The 26640-nt window shown below is 45.1% G+C and overlaps 2 protein-coding genes across 8 annotated transcripts in view; both read left to right on the top strand.

Moving 5' to 3' along the window:
- The window catches only part of RPL31 (ribosomal protein L31), a 311008-nt gene that overhangs the window by 235176 nt on the left and 49192 nt on the right, over nucleotides 1–26640 (top strand). The window lies entirely within an intron of this gene.
- Nucleotides 1–26640, top strand: part of NPAS2 (neuronal PAS domain protein 2) — a 194897-nt gene that overhangs the window by 127161 nt on the left and 41096 nt on the right. For all 7 annotated transcript variants that reach the window (XM_031441087.2, XM_064481845.1, XM_064481846.1 and 4 more), the window contains 3 exons: nucleotides 10223–10371; nucleotides 17458–17549; nucleotides 22341–22430. In XM_031441087.2, the coding sequence (XP_031296947.1) occupies nucleotides 10223–10371; nucleotides 17458–17549; nucleotides 22341–22430 (331 nt within the window). The remainder of the gene's footprint in view (nucleotides 1–10222; nucleotides 10372–17457; nucleotides 17550–22340; nucleotides 22431–26640) is intronic.

Raw genomic sequence — 26640 nt, 5'->3', positions numbered from 1 at the left:
ATTTATGGGATTGATGCAAAGGCATTTATGTTGCTCATAGGTCTTCAGGTTGGGTGGGGCTTGGCAGGGAATGCCTGTTCCGTGTGGTCTCAGCTAGAGCGGCTCAAAGATGATATGCGAAGTCATCTGAAGACATACTCAATCCTGTAGCTGGCAGTGGATGTTAGCCATCAGCTGGGACTGTGGCTGACACGTGGAGGTGTGGCCTGCTCGTAATATGGGACGGGGCTAGAGGGTGAGCATTATGAGAGAGACCTGGGGGGAGGGAGCTGTGTGTCCAGTTAGTGCCTGGTCTTGAGTGTCAGGCCAGGTCACCTGTACTCACCAGAAGCATGTTGCTAAGGCCAACCAGCCATTCTCAAAGGGAGGGGAATTAGAATTCATCCTTTAAAAAAAATTGTTTTTTGTGTCGTGTTAATTTCTGGTATGTAGCATAGTGATTCAGTTATAGATATATATATATTCCTTTTCATACTCTCTTTCAGTATGGGCTATTTTCAGGTATTCAATCTAATTCCCTGTGCTGTACAGTAGGGCCATGTTGTTTATCTGTTTTATATACAATACTATGTATCTGCAAATCCTGAGCTCATCTTTTGATGGGGGGCGTTTCAGAGAATTTTGAATTCTCTGGTTTAAAATGACCATATCAATGTCCTCGCTATTTCATAAGAGGAAACCGAGGCCTGTGGAGGCAGGACTGCTTGCCCACTCTGGCATAGGTGGCAGGACCGGGATGAGAACCTGCATCTTCTGGTAACATGTCTGATGCTCCTTCAGCTAAGCTGTGCTGTCCCGATTCTCCTGCTACCCCAACCAGTCTTCAGCTTCCAGTGGCGACTGTAAATGTGAAAAGAATATGCCTCATAAGATGCCCTTAGCTCCTCCCCACAGAGACCCTCTGTGGATAAACAGCCACTTTTTGTGGAATTGCATACTTACAGACTCATTATGACACCAATTATCCAAAACCCCAGCTGCTCTTAGCAGCCAGGAGAGCCTGCTGGTGCATCCATAACCCGCTCTGGCCATTGCTTTCCAGCTTTATTGGGAATTATTTGATTTTATCAGCTTCTACTCCATTTAACTAAGTGCATTGGATTCAGAGAGCATCTTCTGTTTTCCCCATCAGCATGTTCTATTTACTCCTTAACCAAACTAGAGTTCTGGGGGCCAATTAAAAGATGGCAGCCTTGGGATTAAACATCAGGAAAATATGCCAGTGTGGACATCTGTAAGGGATCATGGACGGTTTCCCATGGGATGCTGGAGAGGCTTGAGCCAAAGCATTGCCAGCCTGACTGGTCTGCATGCCAAGTAGAGTAAAAGGGAGAACCCCCTCGTGATAATAGTTCATTTTCCCTCTTTTCATGGATTTTAACCTCATTCCTGATCTGGCTCACAGACTCCCCATTCCTTCCTGGGGGAGCTCTCCCCGGGGGGTAGGGTGAGGAGGAGTCAGGAAAGTGACCCTGTAAGGAAGGTTGTGAGTTCCTGAGCTTGACACTAAGCTGATCACGCGTGGATCTGACCTTAAAGTGTCCCATAGACTTTCAGATCTGAGCTTCAGGGTAGACCGCCACCCAAGGTCCAAGACTGGCTACATGGGACAAATTTAAATAGCACCATGGATTTCTCGTCAGAAACCATGGAAGCATTCTGGTAAGGGCAGGATATGTTTTAAATGTCAAAAGAGAAGAACTGTTAGCCCAGAATTCTATATCCAGTGAAAACATCACTCAGAAATGAAGGTAAATGAAGATATTCTCAAATGAAGGAAAACTTAGAAAGCTTCTTCTCGAAAGACCTGTTCTGAAAGAATTACTAAAGGGAGTTTTTTCAACAGAAAGGAAATGATACCAGATGGAAACTTGGGATATGAGATATAAAGAAATAGTAACAGAAAAGGTAAATATTTGCCTAAATACAATAGATATCTGACACTTGGGGGAAAAAAACATAATTTAACTTGATTCAGTGTATGTAGACCTGGTTCAGTGTTTGTAAAATACCTACAACAAAAAGGGAGGAAAGGTAAAGGGAACTATGGGGAGTAAAGTTTCCACTTTCCACTTGAGATGGTAAAATATTCCAAGTAGTCTCTGAAAGGATGTTTTTATACTATAATCCCTAAGTTAATTGCTAAAAACTATATAAGAAATACAGCAAATAAAAACACAATAAAGAAGGCAGGAAATAAACCCAAAAGAAGGCAGGAAAGCAGAAATAGAAACAAAAAAAGAACAATAAAAGAAATGAACAAACAAAAATTCAAAAAAAAAAAGAAAACGAGTGGTAAAATGGTGTACCTAAATCCAAACATATAATTATATTAAATATAATGACCTAAACATGCCAATTAAAAGACAGAGATCTTCAGAATGGATTTTTTTAATGATATTACTATTATGCTGTCCACAAGACATTCACTTCATATATGATGATATATATAGGTTAAAAGTAAGACTATGGTAAATGGTATACTACATAAAATAATTGTAAAAAGCCAGAGTGGCTATATTACTATAAAATAAAGTATACTTCTGGCAAAGAAAATTACCAGGAATAAAGAGTGACATTACATAATCGTAAAGAATCAACTTACCAAGAACGCGTTAACAATTCTAAATGTGTATACACCTAGCAACAGAGCTTCAAAATACATAAAACACAACCTAAGGAACCATGACAAATATTTAATATGCTTATCTCAGTAATAGAACTAGTAGGTAGAAATTCAGCAAGGATGTAGAACTGAGAAACACACTCAACCAACAGGATCTGCTTGGCATTTGTAGAGAACTCCACCCAACAGTAGCAGAATACACATTATTTTCAAGTACACATTGAACATTCACTAAGATAAATCAAATCCTGCTTCACAAAAAAATGCAAAAAAGTCCAAATGAACTTAAATTAGAAACAGATAGTGGCGGGGGGGGGGGGGGGGAGATAGCATTTTTTTCACAATACATTTCTAAGTATTCCAAGAGTTGATGAGGAAGTCTCAAGAAATATTAGAAAATATTTTGAACTGAACAAAAGTAAAATTATAACATATCAAAATGTATGGGTTGCCACTAAAGTAGTGCCTAGAGGGAAAGCTATAGCATTAAATGCTCATAGTAGAAAAGAGAAGAGGTCTTAAATCAACACCTTAAGCTTCCATCTTAAGAAACTAAAAATAAAAGAACAAAATAAACTGAAACCAAGAAGAATGAAAATTATAGATATAAGAGCAGAAATCAATAAGATTGAAAACAAAAATAATAGAAAAAAATCAATGAAACTAAAATATGATTTTTTAAAAAATCAATAAAATTGGTATGCCTAGTGCAAGAATGACAAAAAAAGAGGTCATAAATTACCAGAAAAGGGAATTTTAAAAATTAGATACCACTACACACCTTTTAGACATCAAAAGGACCATAAGGGAATTCTATGAACAAGGGCACCTATATAAATTCAACAACCTAGGTGGTATGAACCAATTACTCAAAAACTATAAGCTACCAAAACTCATACAAGATAAAATAGAAACCCTAAAGAGTTTATAACTAATAAGTAAATTGAATTTTTAAAAATCTTCTGAAAAAGAAATCTTCAGAACCAAGTAGTTCCACTGATGAATTCTGCCAGTTGTTACAAGAAGAAATATCAATTTTACAGTCTTGTCCAGAAATCAATGGAACAGAATAGAGAATAGAGAACACAGAAATAAAATCACATAAATTTGGCCAGTTGATGTTGTACAAAGGTGCAAAGGTAACTCAATGTAGAAATGTCACAAGATTATACTATATAGCACAGGGAAATATATACAAGATCTTATGGTAGCTCAGAGAAAGGAATGTGACAGTGAATATATATATATATGTTCATGTATAATTGAAAAATTGTGCTCTACACTGGAATTTGACACAACACTAAAATGATTATAAATCAATAAAAAATGTTAAATAAATAAATAAATTAATTTAAAAAGTAGAGTTGGAACAATTGGACAACCATATGCAAACAAATAAACTTGAGCCTAAACCTTACATGTTACTAAAATAACTCAAAATGGATCATAAGTCTAAAAATAAAATGTGTAAAACTCTTAGAAGAAAGCACAGGAGAAAATCTTCATGGCTTGAAGTTAGGCAAAGGGTTCTTCAATCTGACTCCAAAAGCACAATCCATAGAAGAAAGAAAAATAATGGTTAACTTGGGCTTCATCAAAATCAAAAACTTTTAGTCTGTGAAAGACACTATCAGGAGAATTAAAAGGCAAAATATCGACAAATCGCATGTCTGACAGAGGACTTGTATCAGAATATATGACGAACTCTCAAAACTCAACAAGAAGGAAACAAACAACCCAATTTAAAAATGGCACAAGAGATGAACGAATGCTTCACCAAAGAGGATATCCAGATGGCAGAAAAATACATGAAAAGATGTTTAACATCATTAGCCATTAGAAACATGCAAATGAAAACCCAGTGAGATAGCACTGCACATCTCTTACAAGAGCCAAAAAAAGTGCCGACAATACCAGCTCCCCTTGAAGGTATGGGACATCTGGATCACTCCTACGTTGCTAGAAAGAGGTAATATGGTACGGCCACCCTGGAAAACAGTTTGGCAGTTACTTAGAAAGTTAAACATACACTTGCCATAGGATCCAGCCATCCTATTCCCAGGTTACTTACTTCGGAGACTGAAAACTTATGTTCACCCCAAAACCAGTACACTTACATTACAGCAGCTCTATTTATGATCACTGATGATACAATCTGAATCTCCCTCAGGAGATAAATGGATAAACCAGCTGTGTTACATCCAAGCAATAGAAAACTCCTCAGCAGTGAGAAAGAAGGGGAGGTATTGATAGGGGTGGCAACTTGGACAAACCTCAGAGACATCTTGCTGGGTGAAAGGCAGCTCAGAAGGTTTCCTGCTGTGTGATTGGATTTATGTGGCATTCTTGGGAAGAGAACATGGTGCTGGAGAACAGAACAGGGGCTTCCCGGGGTTACGGATGTGGAGAGAATGAGGCTGTTTTTAGAGGGAACTGTTCTGTCTCTTGACTGTGATGATGGTTAGGTGAATTTATATACGTGCTGAAATTTCTAGAACTGTGCCCAAAAGAAAACATGAAGTTTACTGTATGCTCATTTTAAGAGTAAAAAAAAAAAAATTAAGTTTTATGTATCATCAGCATTAATTTTTCTAGGCAAATGGAATTAGGGTGAGACTCTTGCCTCTGAACCCCATCATCTCCCTGGTGATTCCTTGTAGCAGGTGTGGTTAGTGCTGACTTGGGGAGCAGAGCCCCTACTGGGCAGGGTGCTGTGTTACTGTTGCTGAACATCCTACCTCCTCCTTCCTGTCTCGGCTCACTTCCCCCTAGGTTGGATCCCGCTCCCCCATCTCCTGATGTCCCAGACTCACCCAAAAGCTGGGACCAGGTTGCCCGGTCTGGCATGTCAGACACGGAGGATGGCCTCACTCACGTTGTCCACTCTCCTCTCACTTTACTTCCCCATGTGTCCCGGACTCTCCTGTCAAACTCGCCCACTCAACTCTTCTGTGGACTGTCCTCCCCACCCTGCCCATGCACCCCCAGTCCATCTTGGGTGCAGCCCCTCCTGGAGGGTTTCCCTGACCACCTTGTGGAGCTGATCCCCTTCCTCTGTGAACTCCCTTGGCCATTTGTCTAAATGCCCCCCCCACCTCACACATGTCACATTGTACCTTGTGTCACAGCTCTAGCTGTAGACATTCCATCTCTTCCTCTCGACTCTAGCTTCTTTGAATTGTGCCGAGACCTGGTCATTTTTGCCTCCTCCCTGTTACTTGATGGAATGCCTTGTGCACAAGAAAATGCTAATGGAAGGGTGTAGAAAGAATATCAAAGGCCATTCTTTCCTTTTTGTAATTGCCACAATCCGGGGAACCTTCAAGTTGGCACTGTTAGAAGCCCCTGCATTGCCGAGTGTGGGGCCTAGAAGCTGACCTGCCCTCTTCCCTGGAGGTCTGTCCATATTACACTCAACAAAAGGATCCTTGAATTCTCCCCTGTGGGTGACTTTCTGCCTCAGTCCCCACGATGTCCATCCGGGTAGGCTGCGTTGTGCTGTGGTAGCAGTCAACCCCCAAGTCTCAGCAAACCTACATGTTCATCACAGGTTGGCTGGGCCTGAGCTGGAAGGTGTCCTCCCTCAGGGACCCGGGCTGAGAGACTTCCTCTCTGACATTGCCAGCGTAGAGGGAAGAATGTGACAGCTTTTACTCTGGCTCTTCATGCTTCTCCCTGGAAAATGCAATGCCTTTTAACCTACACTTCCTTGCCCAAAGCAAGTCATAAGGCCTGGCTTCAGCTCCAGGGGGGCAAGGAAGTGCGATCCTACCCTGTCTAGAAGGAAACCGACAACCACAGATGACCCTGGCAGTGGGAAGGGCTGCTCCTCCCAGGAGCTGGAGCTGAGGTCTCAGTCTTCCCTTGATTTTCCATAGCATCCCTCCCTGAATGCCAAGACTGTCACCCTGGTAGCATGCAATGCCATTTTTCTGCAGTGTGTTTAGTTTCTGTGCTATAAACTCAAGCAGCTAGAATTCATCACGCTCGGTTCTGTGCTCCCAGAACACTGTGCCTAGCTCCCTGTGGATCCTGTCACAGGGGTTTTGGAAGGAGCTGTAGAAGGAGGTGGGAGAGCACACTGCTTCCCAGCATGGGAGCCAGCCTGCTCCACCACTTCCTAATCATGTGACATCAGCTGGTTATACAACCTCTCAGTACCTCAGCTTCACCTGTGAAATGGGAATGATAACAGTACCTACCTTAGAGGACGGTTGCAAGGATCAAAGGAATGAATACATATAAGGACTTAAAACGTACTATTACAAATTTAATGTTCAGCAAGTGTTATGTGTGTAACCAGTGTCCCATGAAGGACATCAGGAAAAATAACTTGGGATAAATAAGTTCATTTGTGCCATTTTTTTAGAGTCCACATATAAGTGATATCATGTGATATTTGTCTTTCTCTAACTTATTTCACTTAGTATTATCATCTCTAGGCCCATCCATGTTGCTGCAAATAGCATGAGTTCATTCTTTTTTATGGCTGAGTAGTATTCCATTTTGTCTGTGTGTACACCACAACTTCTTTATATAGTCATCAGAGCAGCATTATTCTTAATACCCTCAAACTGAAAACAACCCAATGGAATACTAGTCAGCAGTCAAAAGGAATGAAATATTAATAAATGCAACAACATGAATGAATCACAAAAACCTTGTGCTAAATAAAAGTCAAAGACTCTGTGCTATCTGATTCCATTCAAGTCACATTCTAGAAAAGGCGAAACTATGGGGACAGCAGACCGGTGGTCACCTGTGGCCGTGGTCCAGGGGAGGTCAACACCAAAGACACAGGGGAAAACCTTTGAGGATGAAAGAACTGTTTTACATCTGAGTTTTGGTGGTGGTTACACAATTACCAAAATTCATCAAACCGCCTACTTAAAATAGATGGATTTTATTGAACATAAACAATGCCTTAAAGGAAAAAACAAACCCATAGGCTGTTTGTTTAAGTGTCTCTCAACCTGTTTTCCCCATGCCTTATGTGGTGGTATCTGGGACCTGCCAAGCAGCCCTCCTTCTTGGAAATAAGGTCATTCAAGGCTCTTTTTTTCTCTCTTGCCTCAGAGCTGCGGCCCCAGCTGACACTGACCGATTTCCAGTGGGCACCATAGTGTGTCCCAGGCGGAGGCTGACGGAAACCAGCTTGTGTTCCTGTCACTAATGATATAAGCCTTCATCATCGTTGTCTCTGCCAGGCCGTGTTCGCTGTCATCACACCCATTGAAGAGGAGAACAGAGTCATAACGAGCCGGTTGTTACGGGCTCACAAATAATTCATAATGGGCAAACTAGGACAGGAACAGAGCTTTTTTTGGCTAAGGAGGTTGCATGTCACTCTTCAAATCTAGGCCAAAAAATTATTTATAATGCATAGACAGTCACTGAGAAAGTTAAAAGGTTCCTTTCTTCTCTCCCCTGTGTTTGAACACCATGCTTTTTACCTTGGACTTGCAAAAAGTCATCTCAGCATCTTCCTGCTCCACCAGCAGTCAGTCGGGGACTGAGGGAGCGTGTGTGAGGATGGTGACTGGGCGAGGCGTGAGGCCTTTGTAGAAGCCCCAAAGGACTTCAGATCCTCCCGAAAATCCAAGGAGAGGTAGGAAGGAGGGAAAAGTCAGGGAAAGGAAGAGACCCTTAGGTAAGGGGGATAGCCACGCACTGTGGGTGAGCTTTGAAGAAGCGCCTCAGATATTATCAGGAAACAGCCCAAACTGGGATGCAGTCAGCAAAAGAGGGCTTGTAAACGGGTGTGCTGAGATAAAGACAGGTTGTGTGAAATTAGGCAGCACAAACAGGACGGTCATGGCCGCCATGGTGTCCAGGGAAAGGGCATCTGGGACATGTGCTGATGTCTCCAGGGACTGTTTGGGGAAGCAGAGTCTGTGTTGGTACTGACCCCTGTGGGTATTGGTACCATCCCCAAGGGAGGTGAGACCCTCTGCGGAGAACCTGTTGAGTTGTCACCAGCCACCAGCATCCCATCCTGTTCCCATCACACACTGGCCGGTGGCCTCCCAGTGGGTGGTTAGCAGCCCTGAGCAACTGACTTCCGGGCCCCCGACTTCCGGGCCCCCGGGTGCCTGGGCCAGCAGGCAGACCATGTTTGAGGGGCCCTGCAGCTGTGGCCCCTGTTCTCTCTCAGTGAGCTGACTTTCTGGAACAAGTCCATCTGGGGTGAATTTGGGAGGCTGGGGGTCAGCTTTCCCAGCCCTGGGTCACCTTTGGATTCTCTGGCTGTGGGGGAGGGGCTGGCCTGTGCTGCGTCATTAAGGACCAAGGCCTCTGGGCGGTGCTGCGTTCCAGACTTCCCGGGCGGGGGGTGCAGGAGCCTGGGGGGCTCCTTGTCTCGTAGAGCAGCCCTAATAGCTACTATTTCCTATCCGAGTTCCCAGGATCCTGGGGTTCCTCAGAGCCTCAGTGGCTCAGGAAGAGATCTCCTCCCCTCGAACCCAGCAGCTCCACTTTCTTCTATTCTGTAGGTGTGCGGTATAGTATGCCTTTTTAAAACAAAAACCAAAAAACTCTTTTTAGAGCAGTTTTAAGTTCACTGCAAAATTGAGTGGAACGTACAAAGATTTTCTGTGTATCCCTGCACACACACAGCCTCCCCTGTTATCACAGAGTGGTCCATCGTGCAGCTGATGAAGTGCATTGACACATCCCGGTTCCTGCAAAGTCCAGGGTCTACATTAGGGTTCCCTCTTGGTGTTGCACATGCTGTGGGTTTGGGCGAACGTGTGGCGTGCACCGACCGTGGCAGTATCACACAGAGTGGTTTCCTGATCCTAAAAGTCCTCTGTGCTCCGCCTTCACCCCTCCCCGCCTCAGCCCCTGGCCGCCGCTGATCACTCTACTGTTCCTGTAGCTTCGTCTTTTCCAGAACATCATAGAGTTGGAATCCTACAGTCTAAGGGTTTTCACATTGGCTCTGTCACTTCGTAACATGCATTGAAGTTTCCTCCATGTCATTTTGTGAAGGGTTCAGCTGCATTTAGCAGCTTGCAGTCCCTGTCATGTTGGTCCTAGACCATGTAGGGCTTGTATATGGTTTTGTGGGGTGTGCCTGGACTCGCCAACAGAATGATGAGCTCTGGGCCAGCAGCGAGGACATATGTCCTGGGTGGCACTGGCTTTCTACCGAACACTCAGGACACCTGGCTGTCCATTGTGACTTGGCACCAGAGACTGGGTGCTCCAGGTTGAAGGGACATGGCTTGGATCTGAGGACGGGTAAGAGCAAACCCCTCTGGGCTGTTTATCTTGATAAACAGCATGTCCATTTTTCTCCGAACGTTCCAGCTCTTTGGAGTCAGAGGGAGCAGAATCTAGGTCCAGAGCTGAACTGTACGCTTTTGCATCTGAGTCAGGATTTACCAATGCTGTCTCTTGTTGTGGCCAAGAATCCAGCATAACATTTTTCTGTCCCAGTTACTCAGCTCAGAAATGTGCAAACGTGACTTTCCCTGAAAAAGTTTTGCTAAGATGACCTCAGCTGAACACACTCTGATAGAAAGTACCTCCATTCTGTCCTAAAGCCTTTTCCCGGTGGACTGTTCCAGTAACCTGTGCATTTGGTGTTTCCAGAGCGTCTAGAAACAAGTCTGAGAAGAAGCGTCGGGACCAGTTCAATGTTCTCATCAAAGAGCTCAGCTCCATGCTCCCTGGCAACACGCGGAAAATGGACAAAACCACCGTGCTGGAAAAGGTCATCGGATTTCTGCAGAAACACAATGGTAAAGATTACACTTCTCTCCATTTTTCTCCCATTCCTGCCCTTTCCACTTGGTGACAACTTCATCACATTGGTCTTCCTAATTGGTTCTGTCTCCACAGCAAACCCTATCTCCTTGGTCATAGTTTTCCTCTTTCCAAGGCACTCCGTCCTCTATAAAACCCCATCTCCTGTAGGTTTGGGACAGGACACTCACCTCCCAAATTGCCTTATTAGCCAGAGGAGGGGATCCAGAGCAGGCTCACAGGGGGCACCCAGCCCAAGTAACTGGCACTAACAATGGGAATGTCTTTTTTTAAAATTAAAGTAGAGTCAGTTTACAATCTTGTGTCAATTTCAGGTGTACAGCATAATGTTTCAGTCATCCATATATGTATATATATTCCTTTTCATAGTCTTTTTCATTATAGGTTACTACAAGATATTGAATATAGTTCCCTGTGCTATACAAAAGAAACTTGTTGTTTATCCATTTTATATATAGTAGTGTGTATCTGCAAATCTCAAACTCCCAATTTATCCCTTTCAACCCCCTTTACTCCTTGGTAACCATAAGTGTGTTTTGTATGTCTGTGAGTCTATTTCTGTTTTGTAAATAAGTTCATTTGTGTCTCTTTTTTTAGATTCCACATGTGAATGATGTCATATGATATTTTTCTTTCTTTTTCTGACTTACTTCACTTAGAATGACGATCTCCAGTTCCAACTATGTTGCTGCAAATGGCATTATTTTATTCTTTTTAATGGCTGAGTAGTATTCATTGTGTGTCTAATTGTGTGTGTGTGTGTTTATTATAGCCTTCCTAGTTGGCAAGAAACGATATCTCATTGTGGTTTTGATGTGCTTTCCCCTAATGTGTGATGGTGGTGACCTTTCCTGGGCTTATTGGCCATTTGTGTATCTTCTTTAGAGAATGTCTACTCAAATCCTTTGCCTATTTCTAATTGGATTATTTATCTTTTTGCTGTTGAATTATGAGAGTTCTTCAGACATTCTGGATACTAAACCTTTATCAGATACATAATTTGCAAATATATTCCCCATTCTTAATGGTTCTTAAACACAGAAGTTTTAAGTTTGATGAAATCCAACGTACCATTTTGTTGTTGGTGGTGGTTTCTTATGCTTTAGGTATCATATCAAGAAACCACTGTCTATGAAGGTCATGAAGATGTACTTCTGTGTCTTCTAAGAGTTTGATCATTTTAAGCTATAAATTAAGCATTTAGATACAAGCTATAGGTTGAACATTTGGAGATTTGATCCATTTTGTTTTAATTTTTTTGTATATGGAGTGAGGTAGGGAGTCAAAATTCATCCCTTTTATATGTGAACATTCAGTTATCCCAGCTACTCTTTTTTTTTTTTAATTTTTCAGTACTTTATAAAGATGTAACACACAAACAGAAAATACACAAATCATAACAGTGTGGTTGAATTAGTTATCTCAAAGTGAATAGAGCCAGGAAACCAACACCCAGATCAAGAAATAGAAGTTTCCCCAACTTAATAGAAGCTTGCCCCTTCTAACTTACCTCGGCTTTTCCCCCAAGGTAATCTCTGTTCTGGCTTCTAATACCGGAAACCGGTTTTGTCTGTTGAGACCTTATTCAGATGAAATCATACATTGTGAACATGATGTTTGTGTGACTAATCCGTGTCCTTCCAGTGCTCTGGCTAGCTCCTTTTCATTGGTATCTAATATTCCATTCTATGAATTTACCACTTGAAACTATCCTTGAATTTGTGTCTTTCTCAAATCATCCTGTCTCCATTTTACTGTCCTTCAAACCTTTTTACATTTTAGCACTGCCCATCCTGTACTACCCTGTGGATGGTACAAAAAAAATGAAAAATATTTAAAAGGGTTTAGGAACTATTAACAAGCAAGAGGAACTGAAATTATTTTTTGCCTTAACCATGACACCAAACATATTAAAGTCAGAAATGTCAGTTATTGAGGAGATAATTACAGTTCTTCTGTGCTTACAGTGATGCTTCTCTGTCACTGAACATTTTCCTAGACAAGATGATTTCATGGAAGAGGGCACAGCTGGGACACTTTCTAAAGTTTCATTATACTTGTTATTCTTTTACTATTTAATAATTGTATATACCTATTAATATATGACAGTAATGATATATCGTCTTTTTTTTCCCTGAAGCTGCCCAGGGGAGAGTAAAGAATATGTTAATTGCTTTTGTTAAAAGTCAGGGAAGAACAATCAAGCAGAATTGAAATAAAGTATTGCAGCAGTATTTGATTGCCCCAATAATTCAATCAGAATGGTTATATTTCCTAAATAATGATTTAGCCAAATGAAATAGCAGGTTGGTTTGATTACCAAGATATTGTGCGCAAATGACTCAAATTAGGTCAGTGCCACTGAGAAGCAGGGCAGCTGTTAAATAGGGCAGCTGGGATCAAGTTCATCAGTGTGACATTTATGCTGGGTTCTGTCCACTGTGGAATTACTGAACTGTCAAATCTGAGACCTGGGAAGGATCAGTCAGCAGAAATGCAGCCTCCTCCTAACACCGGGAGCCCCTGTATCCATCTCGTCTTTGCTGTAAGACTAAGGCCTACTGCACAGAGTCCACTTAAAGGCATCCAGATCGCACCCATCCTTATCCCACACTGAGAAGATTCTATATGCAAAAGAAAATAGAAAACCCATGACAGATTTTATGGAGAAAGATAGTGATTGGACCAACATTTGGATTAAAGCAAAAAACAAAAACAAACAATAACTTTTCTTATAATCCAAATGGACATGAAGTCCATAGGCACCTGCCATGGGGTGGAGGGTAGCTCAGTCAGTGTTCATTCCAGGCTTCCCTTGAGCCAGGAAGGCGTTGTTCTAAGGGCCCTAGAGAGTAACTCCTCAGAGCGTAACTCATCTGAGCCTCACAGCAGCCCTTTGAGTTAGTACCACTTCTCAAATGAGGCAACTGAGGCACAGAGGTGTAGGACCTCTAGCATCAGACAGCCAGGATGGTGCAGAACCTAACCAGACCTTCTGTCTCCAGAGCCCAAGTTAACATGACACCATACTGCTTCTCCACAAGAGGTGATTCATGGGGGTCTTCCAGATCCTGATGTCACAGCTACACTGCAGCTGTCCTTTAGTCTATAGGCTATGGGTTCTCACCTTTGGTGGCCCCTTAGAATTGTCTGAGGAGCTTTTTAAAATGCATATAACTATAGCAGCACTATTTACAATAGCCAAGACGTGGAAGCAACCTAAATGTCCATCGACAGATATTTGGATAAAGAAGTTGTGTGTGGGGGTGTGTGTACACACACACACACACACACACACACAATGGAATACTACTCAGCCATGAAAAAGAATAAAATAATGCCATTTGCAGCAACATGGATGGACCTAGAGATGATCATAGTAAATGAAGCAAGTCAGGCAGAGAAAGGCAAATATCACATGATATCACTTATATGTGGAATCTAAAAAAATGAGACACATGAACTCATTTACAAAACAGAAAGACTCACAGACATAGAAAACAAACTTATGGTTACCAAAGGGGAAAGGGAGAGGAGGGATAAATTAGGAGTTTGGGATTAGCAGATACAAAATACTGTATATAAAATAGATAAACAACAAGATCCTACTCTATAGCACAGGGAACTACATTCAATAGCTTGTAATAATCTATAATGGAAAAGAATATGAAAAGGAATATATACAATATATAACTGAATCACTATGCTGTACACCAGAAACTAACACAACATTGTAAACCAACTATACTTCCATAAAATAAATAAATTAAATAAATACATTTAAAAATGCACATTACTGGATGACACCTCACAGATCCACACATGAGACTTTCCAGGGGTGGAACCCAGCTTGTGAGCTGGAACCGGCTGATACCAGCTTGCAAAAGATGATTATTAAATTTCCAGGAGTTTTTGCAAGCCAGTTGACATCAAGTTGGCAGCTTGAAAATCAGCCATGGTCTGAGTGTTTTACACCATAGAGACGGGCAAACACTGCTTGTTGCAGGGGTGGAGAGCCCTGACCAGCACACCCCTGGGTCAGACCTAGGCATCAGTATTCTTCAAGCTGCCCAGGTGATTGCAGTGTGCACCCAGGGTGAGGAACTGTGGATTTAGACAGGCTTTGTGCCTTAACGCTGCAGGAAGACCACATGGTACGTCAGGCACAGTGATTAGGTCCAGGGGGATCGCTTTAATTATTTAGCTCTTTTCTCAATAATCTTTCAAGCATCCTTATTTTCTCAGCTTGGGAGATCAACCTTGACCCTGCAATGCATGCTTTTTCTCTTTGAAGTAATCCAAAGCTAAAGGAGACTCTGACCATGTTTCTCTGTAGAGAAGCGTTGTGTTGTCAGTTTCTGTGATGAGGAGGAACCCCTCAATGATGTGAATAGCAGGCATATTGGACAGCTGTATCCACATCCTTCTAAATGTCACTTCTCTAGGACCAGGCTGACCTGTGTGCTCTCTTCCTCCCGTGCGAGTCTCAAGCTGATTTAATGTCATCTTCTCCCAATGTCACATCCCATTCCTCATCCAAGCCCCTTCAGTATGTCTGCCTCTGTGGGTTAGGGTGGGGTGGAGACAGCTGCAGAACCAGGAGAAGTGTCCCTGTGGGACAGAGTTATAGTTACCCCGCCCAGCAGAGTTTCTGCCTCATTTTCCAGACTCTTCCTTGACCACGTATAGCCCAGAGTCAGACTGCTTACTCATGCATCGCAGGAGCTGTTGGGAGGTGAGCATCTAAGGCACAACTACGACTTACACTATAGGATAGTAGACTTTGGGGTTCAGCTGTTAATTGCCCTATTTCCCTGAAAGATTGCTCCCAGGTTGCTGTGTTTCCCTTTCTGTTGAGAAACCACTTGGACCACATTTCTTTGCTAGTCCTGCCCTGTCACCTGCAGCTTATGGTCTTGGTCCCATCAGGTGCCAGGGGAGATGTGATTATAACACTGAAATCTATTCTCCAGTTTAACTTGCTTTGAGACATTATATCTAACGTAATTTTTTAAAAATATGCTGTGAATGGAGCCTTAACTTGCAAGGGCCATAATCAAATCGTTGAAAGCCAAAGTGAACGGAAAACTCACAAAAAAATAAAAAAGAAAAAAAGAAAGAAAATCAAAGTGAATGAAATGGCAGCTTGCAGGATTGTTATGCTGCTGTTTAGAAAAGGATCCAGTCACATCAAAAGACCCAAAAGTTACTTCTGTAAAAGAAATAGATCTTTCATTTTCCTTCACCATGGAGTTGGATGAACCTTGTCTAAATCAGATTTGGGCTGCCAGAAAGATTCTTCTCCTGGACAACCTAGTTTGATCCTCATAGTCAAAACAATTTTACCATGAGCATCTGTATTGGGAAAAGGGAGAGGGCATTTATGGGCTTAACTGATGAGCATGGCTTCGGTTCATCTCCTTCCTAAGTGGTCACATGGTGGCACCCATTTGTCTGAGGATCTGGGAATTTCACCCTCTCCTCCTTGCCTCGCCCCCCTACCCCATACCCGCAAGGAACACTGGTCAGATTTGTGTGCAGCGCCCTGCCTCTGCTTCCCAGGATGCCTTTCACTGTGTGCAGCCTCTGGCCACAGTGGCCCCAGCTGCGAGGGGTCCCCACACTGGGCCTGGCTGGTGGCCCTCATCAGTGCTGTTGGCTGACCGCCTGCCGGACACAGTTTCTTTCCTGAGTTTCTTCCTGTGTTCCGTGACCAAGAGCTGTCAGCAGCTCTTGTGTGCTCCTTTAAAATTACCAAAGACAAAAATCCAGTTCTGTATGGCAGCAACAATTGTTCTTTCTGAAATCGAGAAGGAGGAACCCTTCCCCGCAGAGCTGAGCATTGCAGGGAACATCGGGTGACTGACCTCAGGCAGGTTTACAGAGTCACACGTGGTACTTAGCCCTTCACAGCATCCTCATTCACGAGTAACCACTGAAGTCATTCCGATTCCTCCACTCCAATGTCAGGACACGTTCTCCAATCTCCATGCCGAGAAACTACAACACGGTCAAAGGAGAAAGGCTTTAAATATCTCTCCGGTTTAGAGTTTATAGATGATCTGCCTGAACAATTCACCTCTTCTAAGAAGTTGTTGAACAGAATATGATTCACTCTGAGACAAGAGAGAAATCATAAGTACTTAGGTTCTTCCTAGCACCAAGAAAATATTCCCTAAAAAACCTCTTACTCCATAAAGTGGAGCAAAACGGTTAGGTAGTTAGATGGAGGATAAACTGGAGAAAAAACAAATATGTTCAAATAGAGCACTTGTGCTACCTGTAATGATCCCATCAGAGATATTTTAGTAATAAAACACTCTTTCAGAAAGGCAGAAGCACTGGGGTATTTAAGGAGCCCTGTGTAGATCCATGACGATTGAATTTACAAAAGGAATAATGTTTTTGGAACAAGGTAGTTAATGAAACAGGCAAAGTATAGATGAACCCCAAAAAGTTTTGGGTAGAGTATATGCTGGCCTTAAAAGCAACTAAGTAACATGTATTTGTATGGTTTCCTTCCGTAACTAGAGATGCTGAAAGATACATGACAATCTGCATGGATACGGTAGGTTAGGTACCACACGCCTAAGATGATTCTGAAATTTTGAAAATCCCAGATCTTTAAAGCGTTTTGTTTCACCTCGACCACAAAGAAGCAGCTTAAGCGTGGCCCCTCCGCCCCTGTGCTTGCTCCTGTTGCTTTGATGGGTGGCTTCTACCTGACTCCAGCCACCGCTGATGGGCTGTGTCATGTAGGAGTTCAAGGGCATGGAGTGACTGCTAATAGCAGGCACCCAGTGCACAGGGTGGGGCACTCTCCTCCCAGAAGCCTCATTAAACGGGTGTGAAAACATCACGAGATGTTTTTAGGCCCATTATATCCAAAATTCCCAGTCCTTGGAAATCGGAGTAGCAGATTTCCTTCTCTGGGCTTCTTTTAAGTAAATTACCCATTTACACAAAATTACATAGAAATAACATGCACTTTGTTTATTAATTCCAATTTCTAGGTACCTTTGAATCTAAAAGCTTATTTATGGTTTTTTTTTTTTTTCTAGAAGTCTCAGCGCAAACGGAAATCTGTGACATTCAGCAGGACTGGAAGCCTTCCTTCCTCAGTAATGAAGAATTCACCCAGCTGATGTTGGAGGTGAAATGCACTCTTCAAATTAGCTTAATGGGTTGCAAATTAAAAAATAGTTGCTTGTTCCGGGTAAGGCCCTGTGCCCAGAGTAAACAGTGCTTCTTGATCCTGGAAAGAGGGGGGTGGGAAGAGATAGGCTGTTGAAACTCTGCCTGCAGTTGCTTATGTTTTTGGCTACAGAATTGGGCGGTAGAAGCGAGAATCCCTGGACTTAATGGGAGGGTGTACTGTTGCCATGGCGACCGCAGAGGCGGGCCCAACCGCAGGACACCAAGTGGAGTCAGAGAGCCAGGCAGGGGCAGAGTTGCAGGTGGGGAGAGAGAAGGGAGGAGGGAGGAAGATTCCATCTCTGCCCTGCATTGTGGAGGCTATAATGCCATGATTCTATTTTTTCCCTTAGTAGGACACATTTTGAAAGCAAAAGTCTTCTTTTAAAATTATGCTTTCAACTTGAGCTCGTATTCCATCGACATGACATGTGGGTATCAGCCATAAGTGCCCGTGCCCCACCACCCAGCACGTGCTCTCTCTGTGCCGAGAAGGATGCTCACATGTCTTCCTCCAGAAAGTTAGGTGCCCGCGCCCATCTGCTGGCCTGTATTTGAGGAAATCTGGCTGATCTGGGTGCATGGCCTTCCCCGACGTCATGTTTCTATATGAGTGAAACCTCTCGGTATAGATGAGGCTAAGTTTCTGCAAAAAAAAAAACATTGGGCTGGTGCTGAAGTCCAAACCGGGGATGAGGCCAGGAGTGAACAGACATGTCGGTGGACGGAGAGAAATCTCCAGACATGTCGTGTCTGAGCCCTGGAATTAGAAGAAGAAAACTGGGACAGATGAGTTCAGCGAAGGGAAATTAGGCACTGGCTATGTCAGTGGTTCCTGGCAGGGCTTTAGAGAGAGGCTCCTTGGGACCTGTCTTTCTGTATCTCATCTTATGTGCCTATATAAGACTGATGTAAACTTTAATTTACATAGATTAACTATGCAGAAAACAGAAAGTCCTGGAGTAAGAAAATGCCAGAATGAAGATGTCCAAATATTATGAAATATAAACGCATTAATGAACATTTGCATGAAATGAAAGATACTTAAATCTGCACGTGAACTATATTTAAAGGAAATACAGAACATTCTCCAGAAGCAATGCATTTTAAGTATGTTAAATTTAGAGCAGCTTGTGAAATGTAATGTTGAATTCATGCATCATTATGCTACTTCACATAAATTGTTTTATCTCTTAATTCTTAGGGAAAAGTAGTTAAAATGCAGGATTCTGTAGCACCCAGCCTCTTTGTAAGAGCCTGGAGCCCAACCTTTTTCTTCCCCCCAATGAGTTTCAGGGTATACAAAGTATTTGAGGAAACAAGACTTTTATAAAGTTAAAAAAATGTATAAAAGTTTGGGCAGACAGACAAAACTGAGTCTTAGGAGACTAGAATTTCTAGAAAAAGATTTTAGATTTGTACAGAGATGCTTTATGCACTGTTTCCTGCTCCTGGTGTGGACTTCTTAACTCGAATCTAGAGGAAATCATGCTAGATGAGTGAATTGGACCCCACATTAAGCCTGTGTAACAAGCAGGCCTTCTGGGTGAATTGCAGCTTTGAGGCATCTGGGAAACCCACCAACTAGTACTTTTGATTTATCTCGGACTCTTTTAGGCTTTTGTTCCAACCTGTTGGTCTTCAGTAGACACAGACCTGGTGATGGGCGGCTGGAGCCACCTGTAGCTTCCCTGTGATGGTCCCCACGGAGTGATGCTGTCGTGTTCCACCATGCAACTTCTCCATAGTGTATCCCAGGCCAGCCGCGCGAGCCCTTCCTTTGCTCAGAGCCAGTTCAGGGAACATGAGGATGCCAGGTCTTTGTAACTAGGAGCTTCCCTTTTTGAATGAGGACAGAGCCCAGGACAGAAGCCGCCAGGCCCCAGGGAACTGCCCTGCTGGTGCCGTCTGGATGGGAAGCCCTCCTCCTTCCCTGTTCTCTGACGAAGATGGTGGCTACAAGCACTGGAACCAGTCAGCTCAACGGGGGGAAGCTCTTGTCGACGGGCAGTTGGGGAGTGTGTGGTATTTCTGAATTTCATTTAGAAAAGCTGCAGCTGTCCTTTCTCTTAGCCCAGAAGTTGTCCCAGAGAAGACAAGAAAACATTCCATAAGAACCAGGAATTGGCAGGAAGGGGTGGTTTCATTGCCCTCTGGGGCATGGCAGATGTGAAATTCAGCCTGTTATGGTGTCTCTGGTGTCCCTGAAGCTCCTGCCGAAGTCCCGGTTGCACTGAGAGGCGCACATCACTTTTCCATCATGTTCTATTGAGTCATTCTCAATTGCTGCCAATGGGACTTCTGAAACTGCAGCGAGCGTTCTTAAAGCAGTGACTCAGTGCAGTTCTCGTGCATTTGATGGAAAATGCCAGTGAGCTGGTGCGCGTTATCTTCCATCTATAAATAACCTTCAGCTTTTTAACACCCACTTGCCTTACACATTCGACAGGGGCATGGGCTCACTGTGCAAGAAGATCGTTTGTATTGCTTCTCCTTTTCCCGATATTCTAATCTGCTTTTCCCAAAATGGCCCAGCTAGCATCATCAAGAGTGCTCCCACCTCTTCAAAAAAATTCACCTTCAGGAGCACTGCAAATACGATTTTTTTTTTAATTTTAGAAAAATACTCGAGGGGTAAAGAAACAAAAGTCACTAGGATGTACCTCTGTGCTCACCATGAGCCATGAATCTCATCCAGAATTTCTCCATCTCGGCACTCCTGGCGTTTTGGACCTGATAATTCTTTGTTTTAGGGGTATCCTTTGTTCTAGAGGTGGGATGTTTCAAAGCATCCTCGGCCTCTGGCCACTAGATGCCAGCAGCATCCACCCAGAAGTGACAACCAAAAGTGTCTCCAGACATTGCCAGGTGTCGCCAGGTGGGGCAAAATTGCCCCCAGTTGAAAAACATGGGTATAATCCAAGAAGATGAGGTCTGCTTAAGAAATGTGCTTTAATAGATTTTTTTCAGTCTTCATCCTGCAATACATAAGTGTTAAGTAATAGGTGACCTGTGTTAGTTTCCTGGTGAAATGAACTCTCTCCCACTTTGGCACAGGGGTAACGGTGCTGCTCTGGCCCACGTGGGGCACTGTGGCTCCTGCTGCTGTCCGCTTAGCCACACCATCCTCACCTGGAAGAATCCGTGCCCTTTTGGCTGCACAGATGCTCAGTCATGCCTGGGGGGATCTAACTGAGTGCATGTAAAATGTCTCCAGAACTTTCTAAGCACATATTTCAGTTTGAGGATTTCTCTTCCCTAAAGTGGAAAACTTCCCACTCTTGGTGAAGATGGTATTTCAATGACACAGTCAGTGAAACAACAGTGGTAGTTAACAGTGACGGTCAGCCTGAGCATATTCTGCCCTCAAAGATTTGATCTTGTGAGATGGGCTCTGTGTTTTATCTCTCCCATCTCATCTGTGCACCTGGATAGCCAGTTGCCAGTATGACCCCACTCTCTGCTGAATAGTCTGAATTTTAGACATCAACCTTCACATGTGTCTTAAAAGTGGTTCCAGTGGTTCCAGTGCTTGTAGCCACCATCTTGGTCAGAGAACAGGGAAGAAGGAGGGCTTCGCATCCAGAAGGGACCAGCAGGGCAGTTCCCTGGGGCCTGACGGCTTCTGTCCTGGGCTCTGTCCTCATTTAAAAAGGGAAACTCCTGGTTATGAAGACCTGGCATCCTCATATTCCCTGAATTGGCTCTGAGCAAAGGAGGGGGATGCATGGCTGGCCTGGGATACACTATGGAGAAGTTGCATAGTGGAACATGACATCATCACTCCGTGGGGACCATCACAGGGAAGGTACAGGCAGCTCCGCCACCCATCAACAGGAAAGTGTTTCAAGCATCTGATAAGGAATCTGGAAACAAAACAGCCAGCATGTCTGTGAGAAATCACTGATGGTCTGTATCTTTTCATTTATACCACGGGCACCTAGAGCAGTGTGTTTCGCATCCAGCAGGCGCTCAGGAAAAACCTCTAAACGAATGGATTTTTCAGACATTCTGAAATGTCTGAAATGCAGTCAGCCCTGTGTGTCTGCGGGTTTCACGTCCACTGTTGGCTGAATCCAGCTTGCGCAGAGCCAGGGGCGACTCTCAGAGACATGAGCATCCTTGGATTTGGGTACCTGCAGGGGTCCTGGAACCAACGCCCCATGAAGACGAGGAACGACTGTACTTTTTACTTTGGTGGATTAATGTGAACGTTCCTTATAAACAGCTCCTCCAGGAGATATTTATTTCTGTGCCAGTGAATGTAGGCAGAGGCCCATCCTGACCTGTAGGCAAGCTTTCTATTTCTAATGCCTCTGTGAGGTCTGCTATTCTTTAGTAAATGTTTACTTCTGAACTCAAAGTGGTCTTGGGGGTAGGGAGACAGGGAACGTAAAATACCACTGACATCTTTTAATGGTAATTGTAGTATTTCTGATTTAGCCCAAATGTACGCTTATCATTAAGACTGCTTGGGTAATTTCCGTGGCTGAATTTTGTTTCACGGTAACTGTAGGTCAGATTTTTCACCCCATCTTTTTGTGTTTTGCAAGCACCTTGCCTGGGCTGGACAAAGTCTGTGTAAGAAACCACCCTGTGTGTGAGACAGAAAAGTGCTGTGAGATTAATCGTGGAAATTTGCGAAAGGTTCCGACAGAGTCGGTGTCATGACGCGGGGTCCCTGGCCTTAGTGGCCTCCTCCTCCGTGGAAGCATGACTCAGGGGCCTTCAACTGTGGCATCTTTTGCAGGCTCTGGACGGCTTCATCATCGCGGTGGCGACGGGCGGCAGCATCCTCTATGTTTCTGACAGCATCACGCCCCTCCTGGGGCATTTGCCGGTGAGTATCTGCTCCGACAGCCTTTGCCAGTCCGCGGCACCATCTCTCCTCAAGAACCATTCAGATCTCAGGGTGGAGGTCCTGCAGGTGTGCCCAGGGGGTCTGTGTGTGAGGAGGTTTAGGGAGTGCCCTCTACCAGGCCAAGGCCAGGGTCCCGAGGGAGGGCAGGGGAAGGCCTGTGTCATCCTGGAACGAGCAAGGAGCCGTGACCTCAGCAAGGCAGGGCCTGGCGTGGGAGCCGTGGCGCAGATCGTGCCCTTTCAGTGCCCCAGATGCCGCCAAGGAGCCGTGGGCCCACGGCACAGCTAGCGGAAGTCAGAGCCTGCGTGGAGGCTGATAGCCACCTGCAAAGAAAGAACGGCCCCCTGCCAGCTGGTGCAGCAGAGGCTGGAGACGGCACAGGGTCTGGGCATCACGGGGGACAGGACTTTGTGACACTTGCTGGTGGGAAGGGTTCAGTGACACGGATGATCCTGGGAGGCTGAACTACTCTGGGAAGATGTTGCTGGACCAGGAAGACCTTGGGGAGGGAGGAAGTTTTGGGCAGGAGGGCAAGCTCTGCTGTCCCCGGGGAGTCAGGCGGGGCGTGGAGGAGGGTGGTCACCAGCCCTCCTCCCTACTCCTCTTCCCTCCCTCCCTCCTTCTCTCACTCCCTCTCCCTCCCGTCTTCCCTAACACTTCCTCCTATCAGCGTGAGCCTTGCTGGCTCTCTGGTACCCTACATCAGGAGGCACTGACTCACAGAGCAGCCCCTGGCTGGTGGAGGGTCCGCCTTTGCAGGCCCCTCCAAGGCATTTGGCCAGCCTTCCATTTCCCACCACACCACTGTTCATTCCCACAGAGCCTGACCTTGAACTCCACCTCTGCCAGGAGCATCCCTGTGGACCGACTGGAATAAAATGTCCTCTCTTCTCTTTCCTCCCAACAAGCCCTGCCCAACTGCTAAACCCTCACCACTCCACCCCACACACATCACTGGATGAGCAGTCAGTGAAGAGGAGGGTCCCAGCCTGCCCTAGCCTCCTGTCCATAGGAGATCTTGGGCCAGGAGGATTCTGGTGGCCTCTCCTTAGCCGCACCTGCCCAGGAGCAGCGTGGCCTTGCTCTGTGGGCAGCTTACTCCTCTTCTGGCAACAAGCCCAGCTTTGCTAATGGCCCAGGATTCCACATCATCCCAGGCCTTACTTTTCCTCAGAAGCCACTCCCTGCTCCCGTCACTTCTGCAAAGGATGCTGTGCGGAGATCAGGTCACTGTCCATGGTTTTCCTTCACCAATCACCATGTGTTGCAGCCCAGAAGAGCATTTTGTAACTCTGCGAGGCAGATTCCTTTACACTGCTCCGAACCCGTCTGACTTTTGTGGTTCAGCCCATTTCCAGGGTGCGGGAGGTCGGGGGTTCTCTCCTCCCAGAGCCATCGGAGGAGGTGGGTCCTCACTTGGCCCTCAGGAGTTGGGAACACAGTTCTATCCTGATTCCCATCTTGGGCTAAAGCAGCGATGAGGCCGATGTGAGGGATACACAGGTGACCCCATCAAATCAGCCCAACTTCTGACCTGGGGAGATGGGGTGCTTCTTTGGAGGTTTGGGTTTTGTATTGAATGGACAGGGCTGGGCGGTGTGAGGCACGGGTGGACTGCAGAGACCTGTAGCTTCCTGAGTGACCGGGAGTAAGACGTGGGAGCCCAGAGCTGTCTGGGGAAACAGGATTTGCCCTGTTCTGCTTTCTGCTCTTGGGGTGATCTGATAACCCAGTTGCCACACGTAGCAGAGGGGACATAGAAAGTAAATTGAGAATTGTTCTGATTGAAAATTATGGAGCAATTTAGGGTCACCTTTTCAATTATTTTCTCACTCTGGAAGGGGTAGAAATGACCCCGACTCTAATTCATCAACACCGGGCCCATGTGAATGCTTGTTAAGTGCCTGTCTATGGACCCAAGCCCAGACACACGCCATAGCAGCCCTTAAGCTCCCCAGCGGAGCTGAGCCCAGAATGGCCAATACCCACATTTAACTTCTATTTACTTTTAGCTTACACTGCCCAGTTTTTACCAAAATTGGCACCTTCTTTCCCCTTTTTACTTAGCATCCTTGCTAGCGGGTAGACAAGAGACTTCCCTGGTGCCGATCAGCATATGGTTGCGCCATCACCTCCACCTGACAGAGGTTGAGACTTTAGGGGGCCCGGCCAGTGAGGGGCAGAGCAGGGCTCAGGCCACGCGCCACTGACCGTGGGGCCCAGGCTTGTCACCCCTCTGCTCTGGTGTTCTCCTGAGGCCGAGAATTCTGGGTGCGACTGAGGAATCCTGCTTTCAGTTTAGTCCACTTCAAGTCGGGCTTGCTCATCACTCAGGACAAGTCTAAGACCTGTTCACAGATGAGGCGGTGATTCAGACGGCCCACGTGAGATTCTTTAAACCTTAAGGGTTTGCAGTTTTGTCGAGAGATTTCAACAACATTAAACCATTAGAGACTAATGGTAGCTAATAGTTACTGAGCACCTTGCTTCCTGGTCTGACACCACAATATCCAATCTCGCTTTGTGACCTGCCTTTCCCTCTCTGTAGGGTCTTTTGATGAACAGAGAGCATCTTTTGAGTTGGTACTTTTTATATCTGAATTAATTCATCACTCCTCCAGGGTCGAAGCTCCTCTCTGTACTATCTTCGGAAAGTGCTTCTGTTTGGCCATCAGTTTGATTCTGAATCTAAACTGAATCAAAGCATGTCACATAGGCCTCCCACTCCCCGGTCCGCCGGGGCACCCAGCCCTGACAGCTTCCCCAGCCCACTCCTGCCTCTTCTCAACATGAGGCTTTCTACCAACCCCGTGTTTAACCACGCCCGACACAGATCTCCAGCTGGAACCACCAGGGCCCCTGGGGATATCGTGCACTAAATGTCCACACAGCCCCATCCAGCACCACCGGCCAGCGGATCTGCTCCTGTGCAGGCTCGCTCAGCTTTGGGTGCTGCTAGTTCAAAGACAGCGGGAGGAATACGCTTCCTGTCTCCTGGAGCCCTTTCCGAGCAGCCCCAGTCTCTCATGGGGCCTTCAGAGAAAACAAGGGAGAAGTGCAATTGGGAATTTAGGACAGGCGTTTAGACTGAAACTCAAAAAAGAAATTGGGAGTCTGGATTTGCAGATACTAACCACTATACCTAAAATAGACAATGGAGTCCTACTGTTCAGCACGGGAACTATATTCAATACCTTGTAATAGCCTATAATGGAAAAGAATGTGAAAGATAATATATATATATAACTGAATCACTGTGCTGTACAGCAGAAATTTACACAACACGGTAAACCAACTGTGCTTCCATAAAAGGAATAAAAGGAAATAGATGGATAAATAGTAGAGTGAAACTCAGAAAAGGGCCAAAGTCTTGATAAAGCAGCCAAGGGCACAGCAGTCAGTTGGGATCGAGAACCGTCCATCTCCGGCAGGTAAACAGTGTTCCTGAAAATGTGATTCGGCTGTGGGGAAGGTGCCATGCCCCCCGCCATTCTCCATAACTGCTGTTATTTTAATAAACAGAGCTCAGCGCATTCAAGGGACCGTTCAGCTGCAGGTACAATGATTTCCTCTCCTGTAAGTGCTAGGGTTGAAATTTTCAAATTACCATTGTTTGCGTTGGTTTCCAGCACATGGAAGTGGCATAATAGTAATGTGATGGCCAATACGTATACAGAGCTTTCTCTGCGCCAGGGGTGGTTCTGAGCCCTCTCTGTGTGTTGACTCATGATCCTCACAAGCCCCTCCTCCCAGAGCGCACCTCCCCCACCTCCCTCCAACTTTTGTCTTTATTCTGTGCAGAACCTGTAGCCAAGGTTCCCTGCCCCTCCGCCCTCTGGCCTGCCAACCGCCTTCCACGGGAGCAGCGAGGCCAGGCGGCCCCCCACCATGACCTCCCCCACCCCTGCCATCAGGGAAGTGGGCTTGGACGAGCCCTCCAAGAAAAGACCAGGGGGTGACTTCGTTGTCATTTTCAAGTATCTGAAATGTCTTCAAGAAGAAAGACTGCTGTCATCTGTGAGCATTAGTCATGTTCTAAAAAACCCAAGGGATTGGGCTTAAAATAAAATTGAGAACATCAGAAGGAACTTGGAGAAAGCCAGAATGAGAAAACGATAGCACGGCTGTTTGGGGGTGGGTGGGGGTGGCAGGGTCTTTGTCCACAGAGATCCAAACGGGGCATCCATGC

The sequence above is a fragment of the Camelus dromedarius genome, chromosome 33, assembly GCF_036321535.1.
Source record: "Camelus dromedarius isolate mCamDro1 chromosome 33, mCamDro1.pat, whole genome shotgun sequence".
Lineage (NCBI taxonomy): Eukaryota > Metazoa > Chordata > Mammalia > Artiodactyla > Camelidae > Camelus > Camelus dromedarius.
The sequence above is the reverse complement of the archived record's forward strand: the minus strand, read 5'-3'. Positions and strand labels throughout refer to the sequence as shown.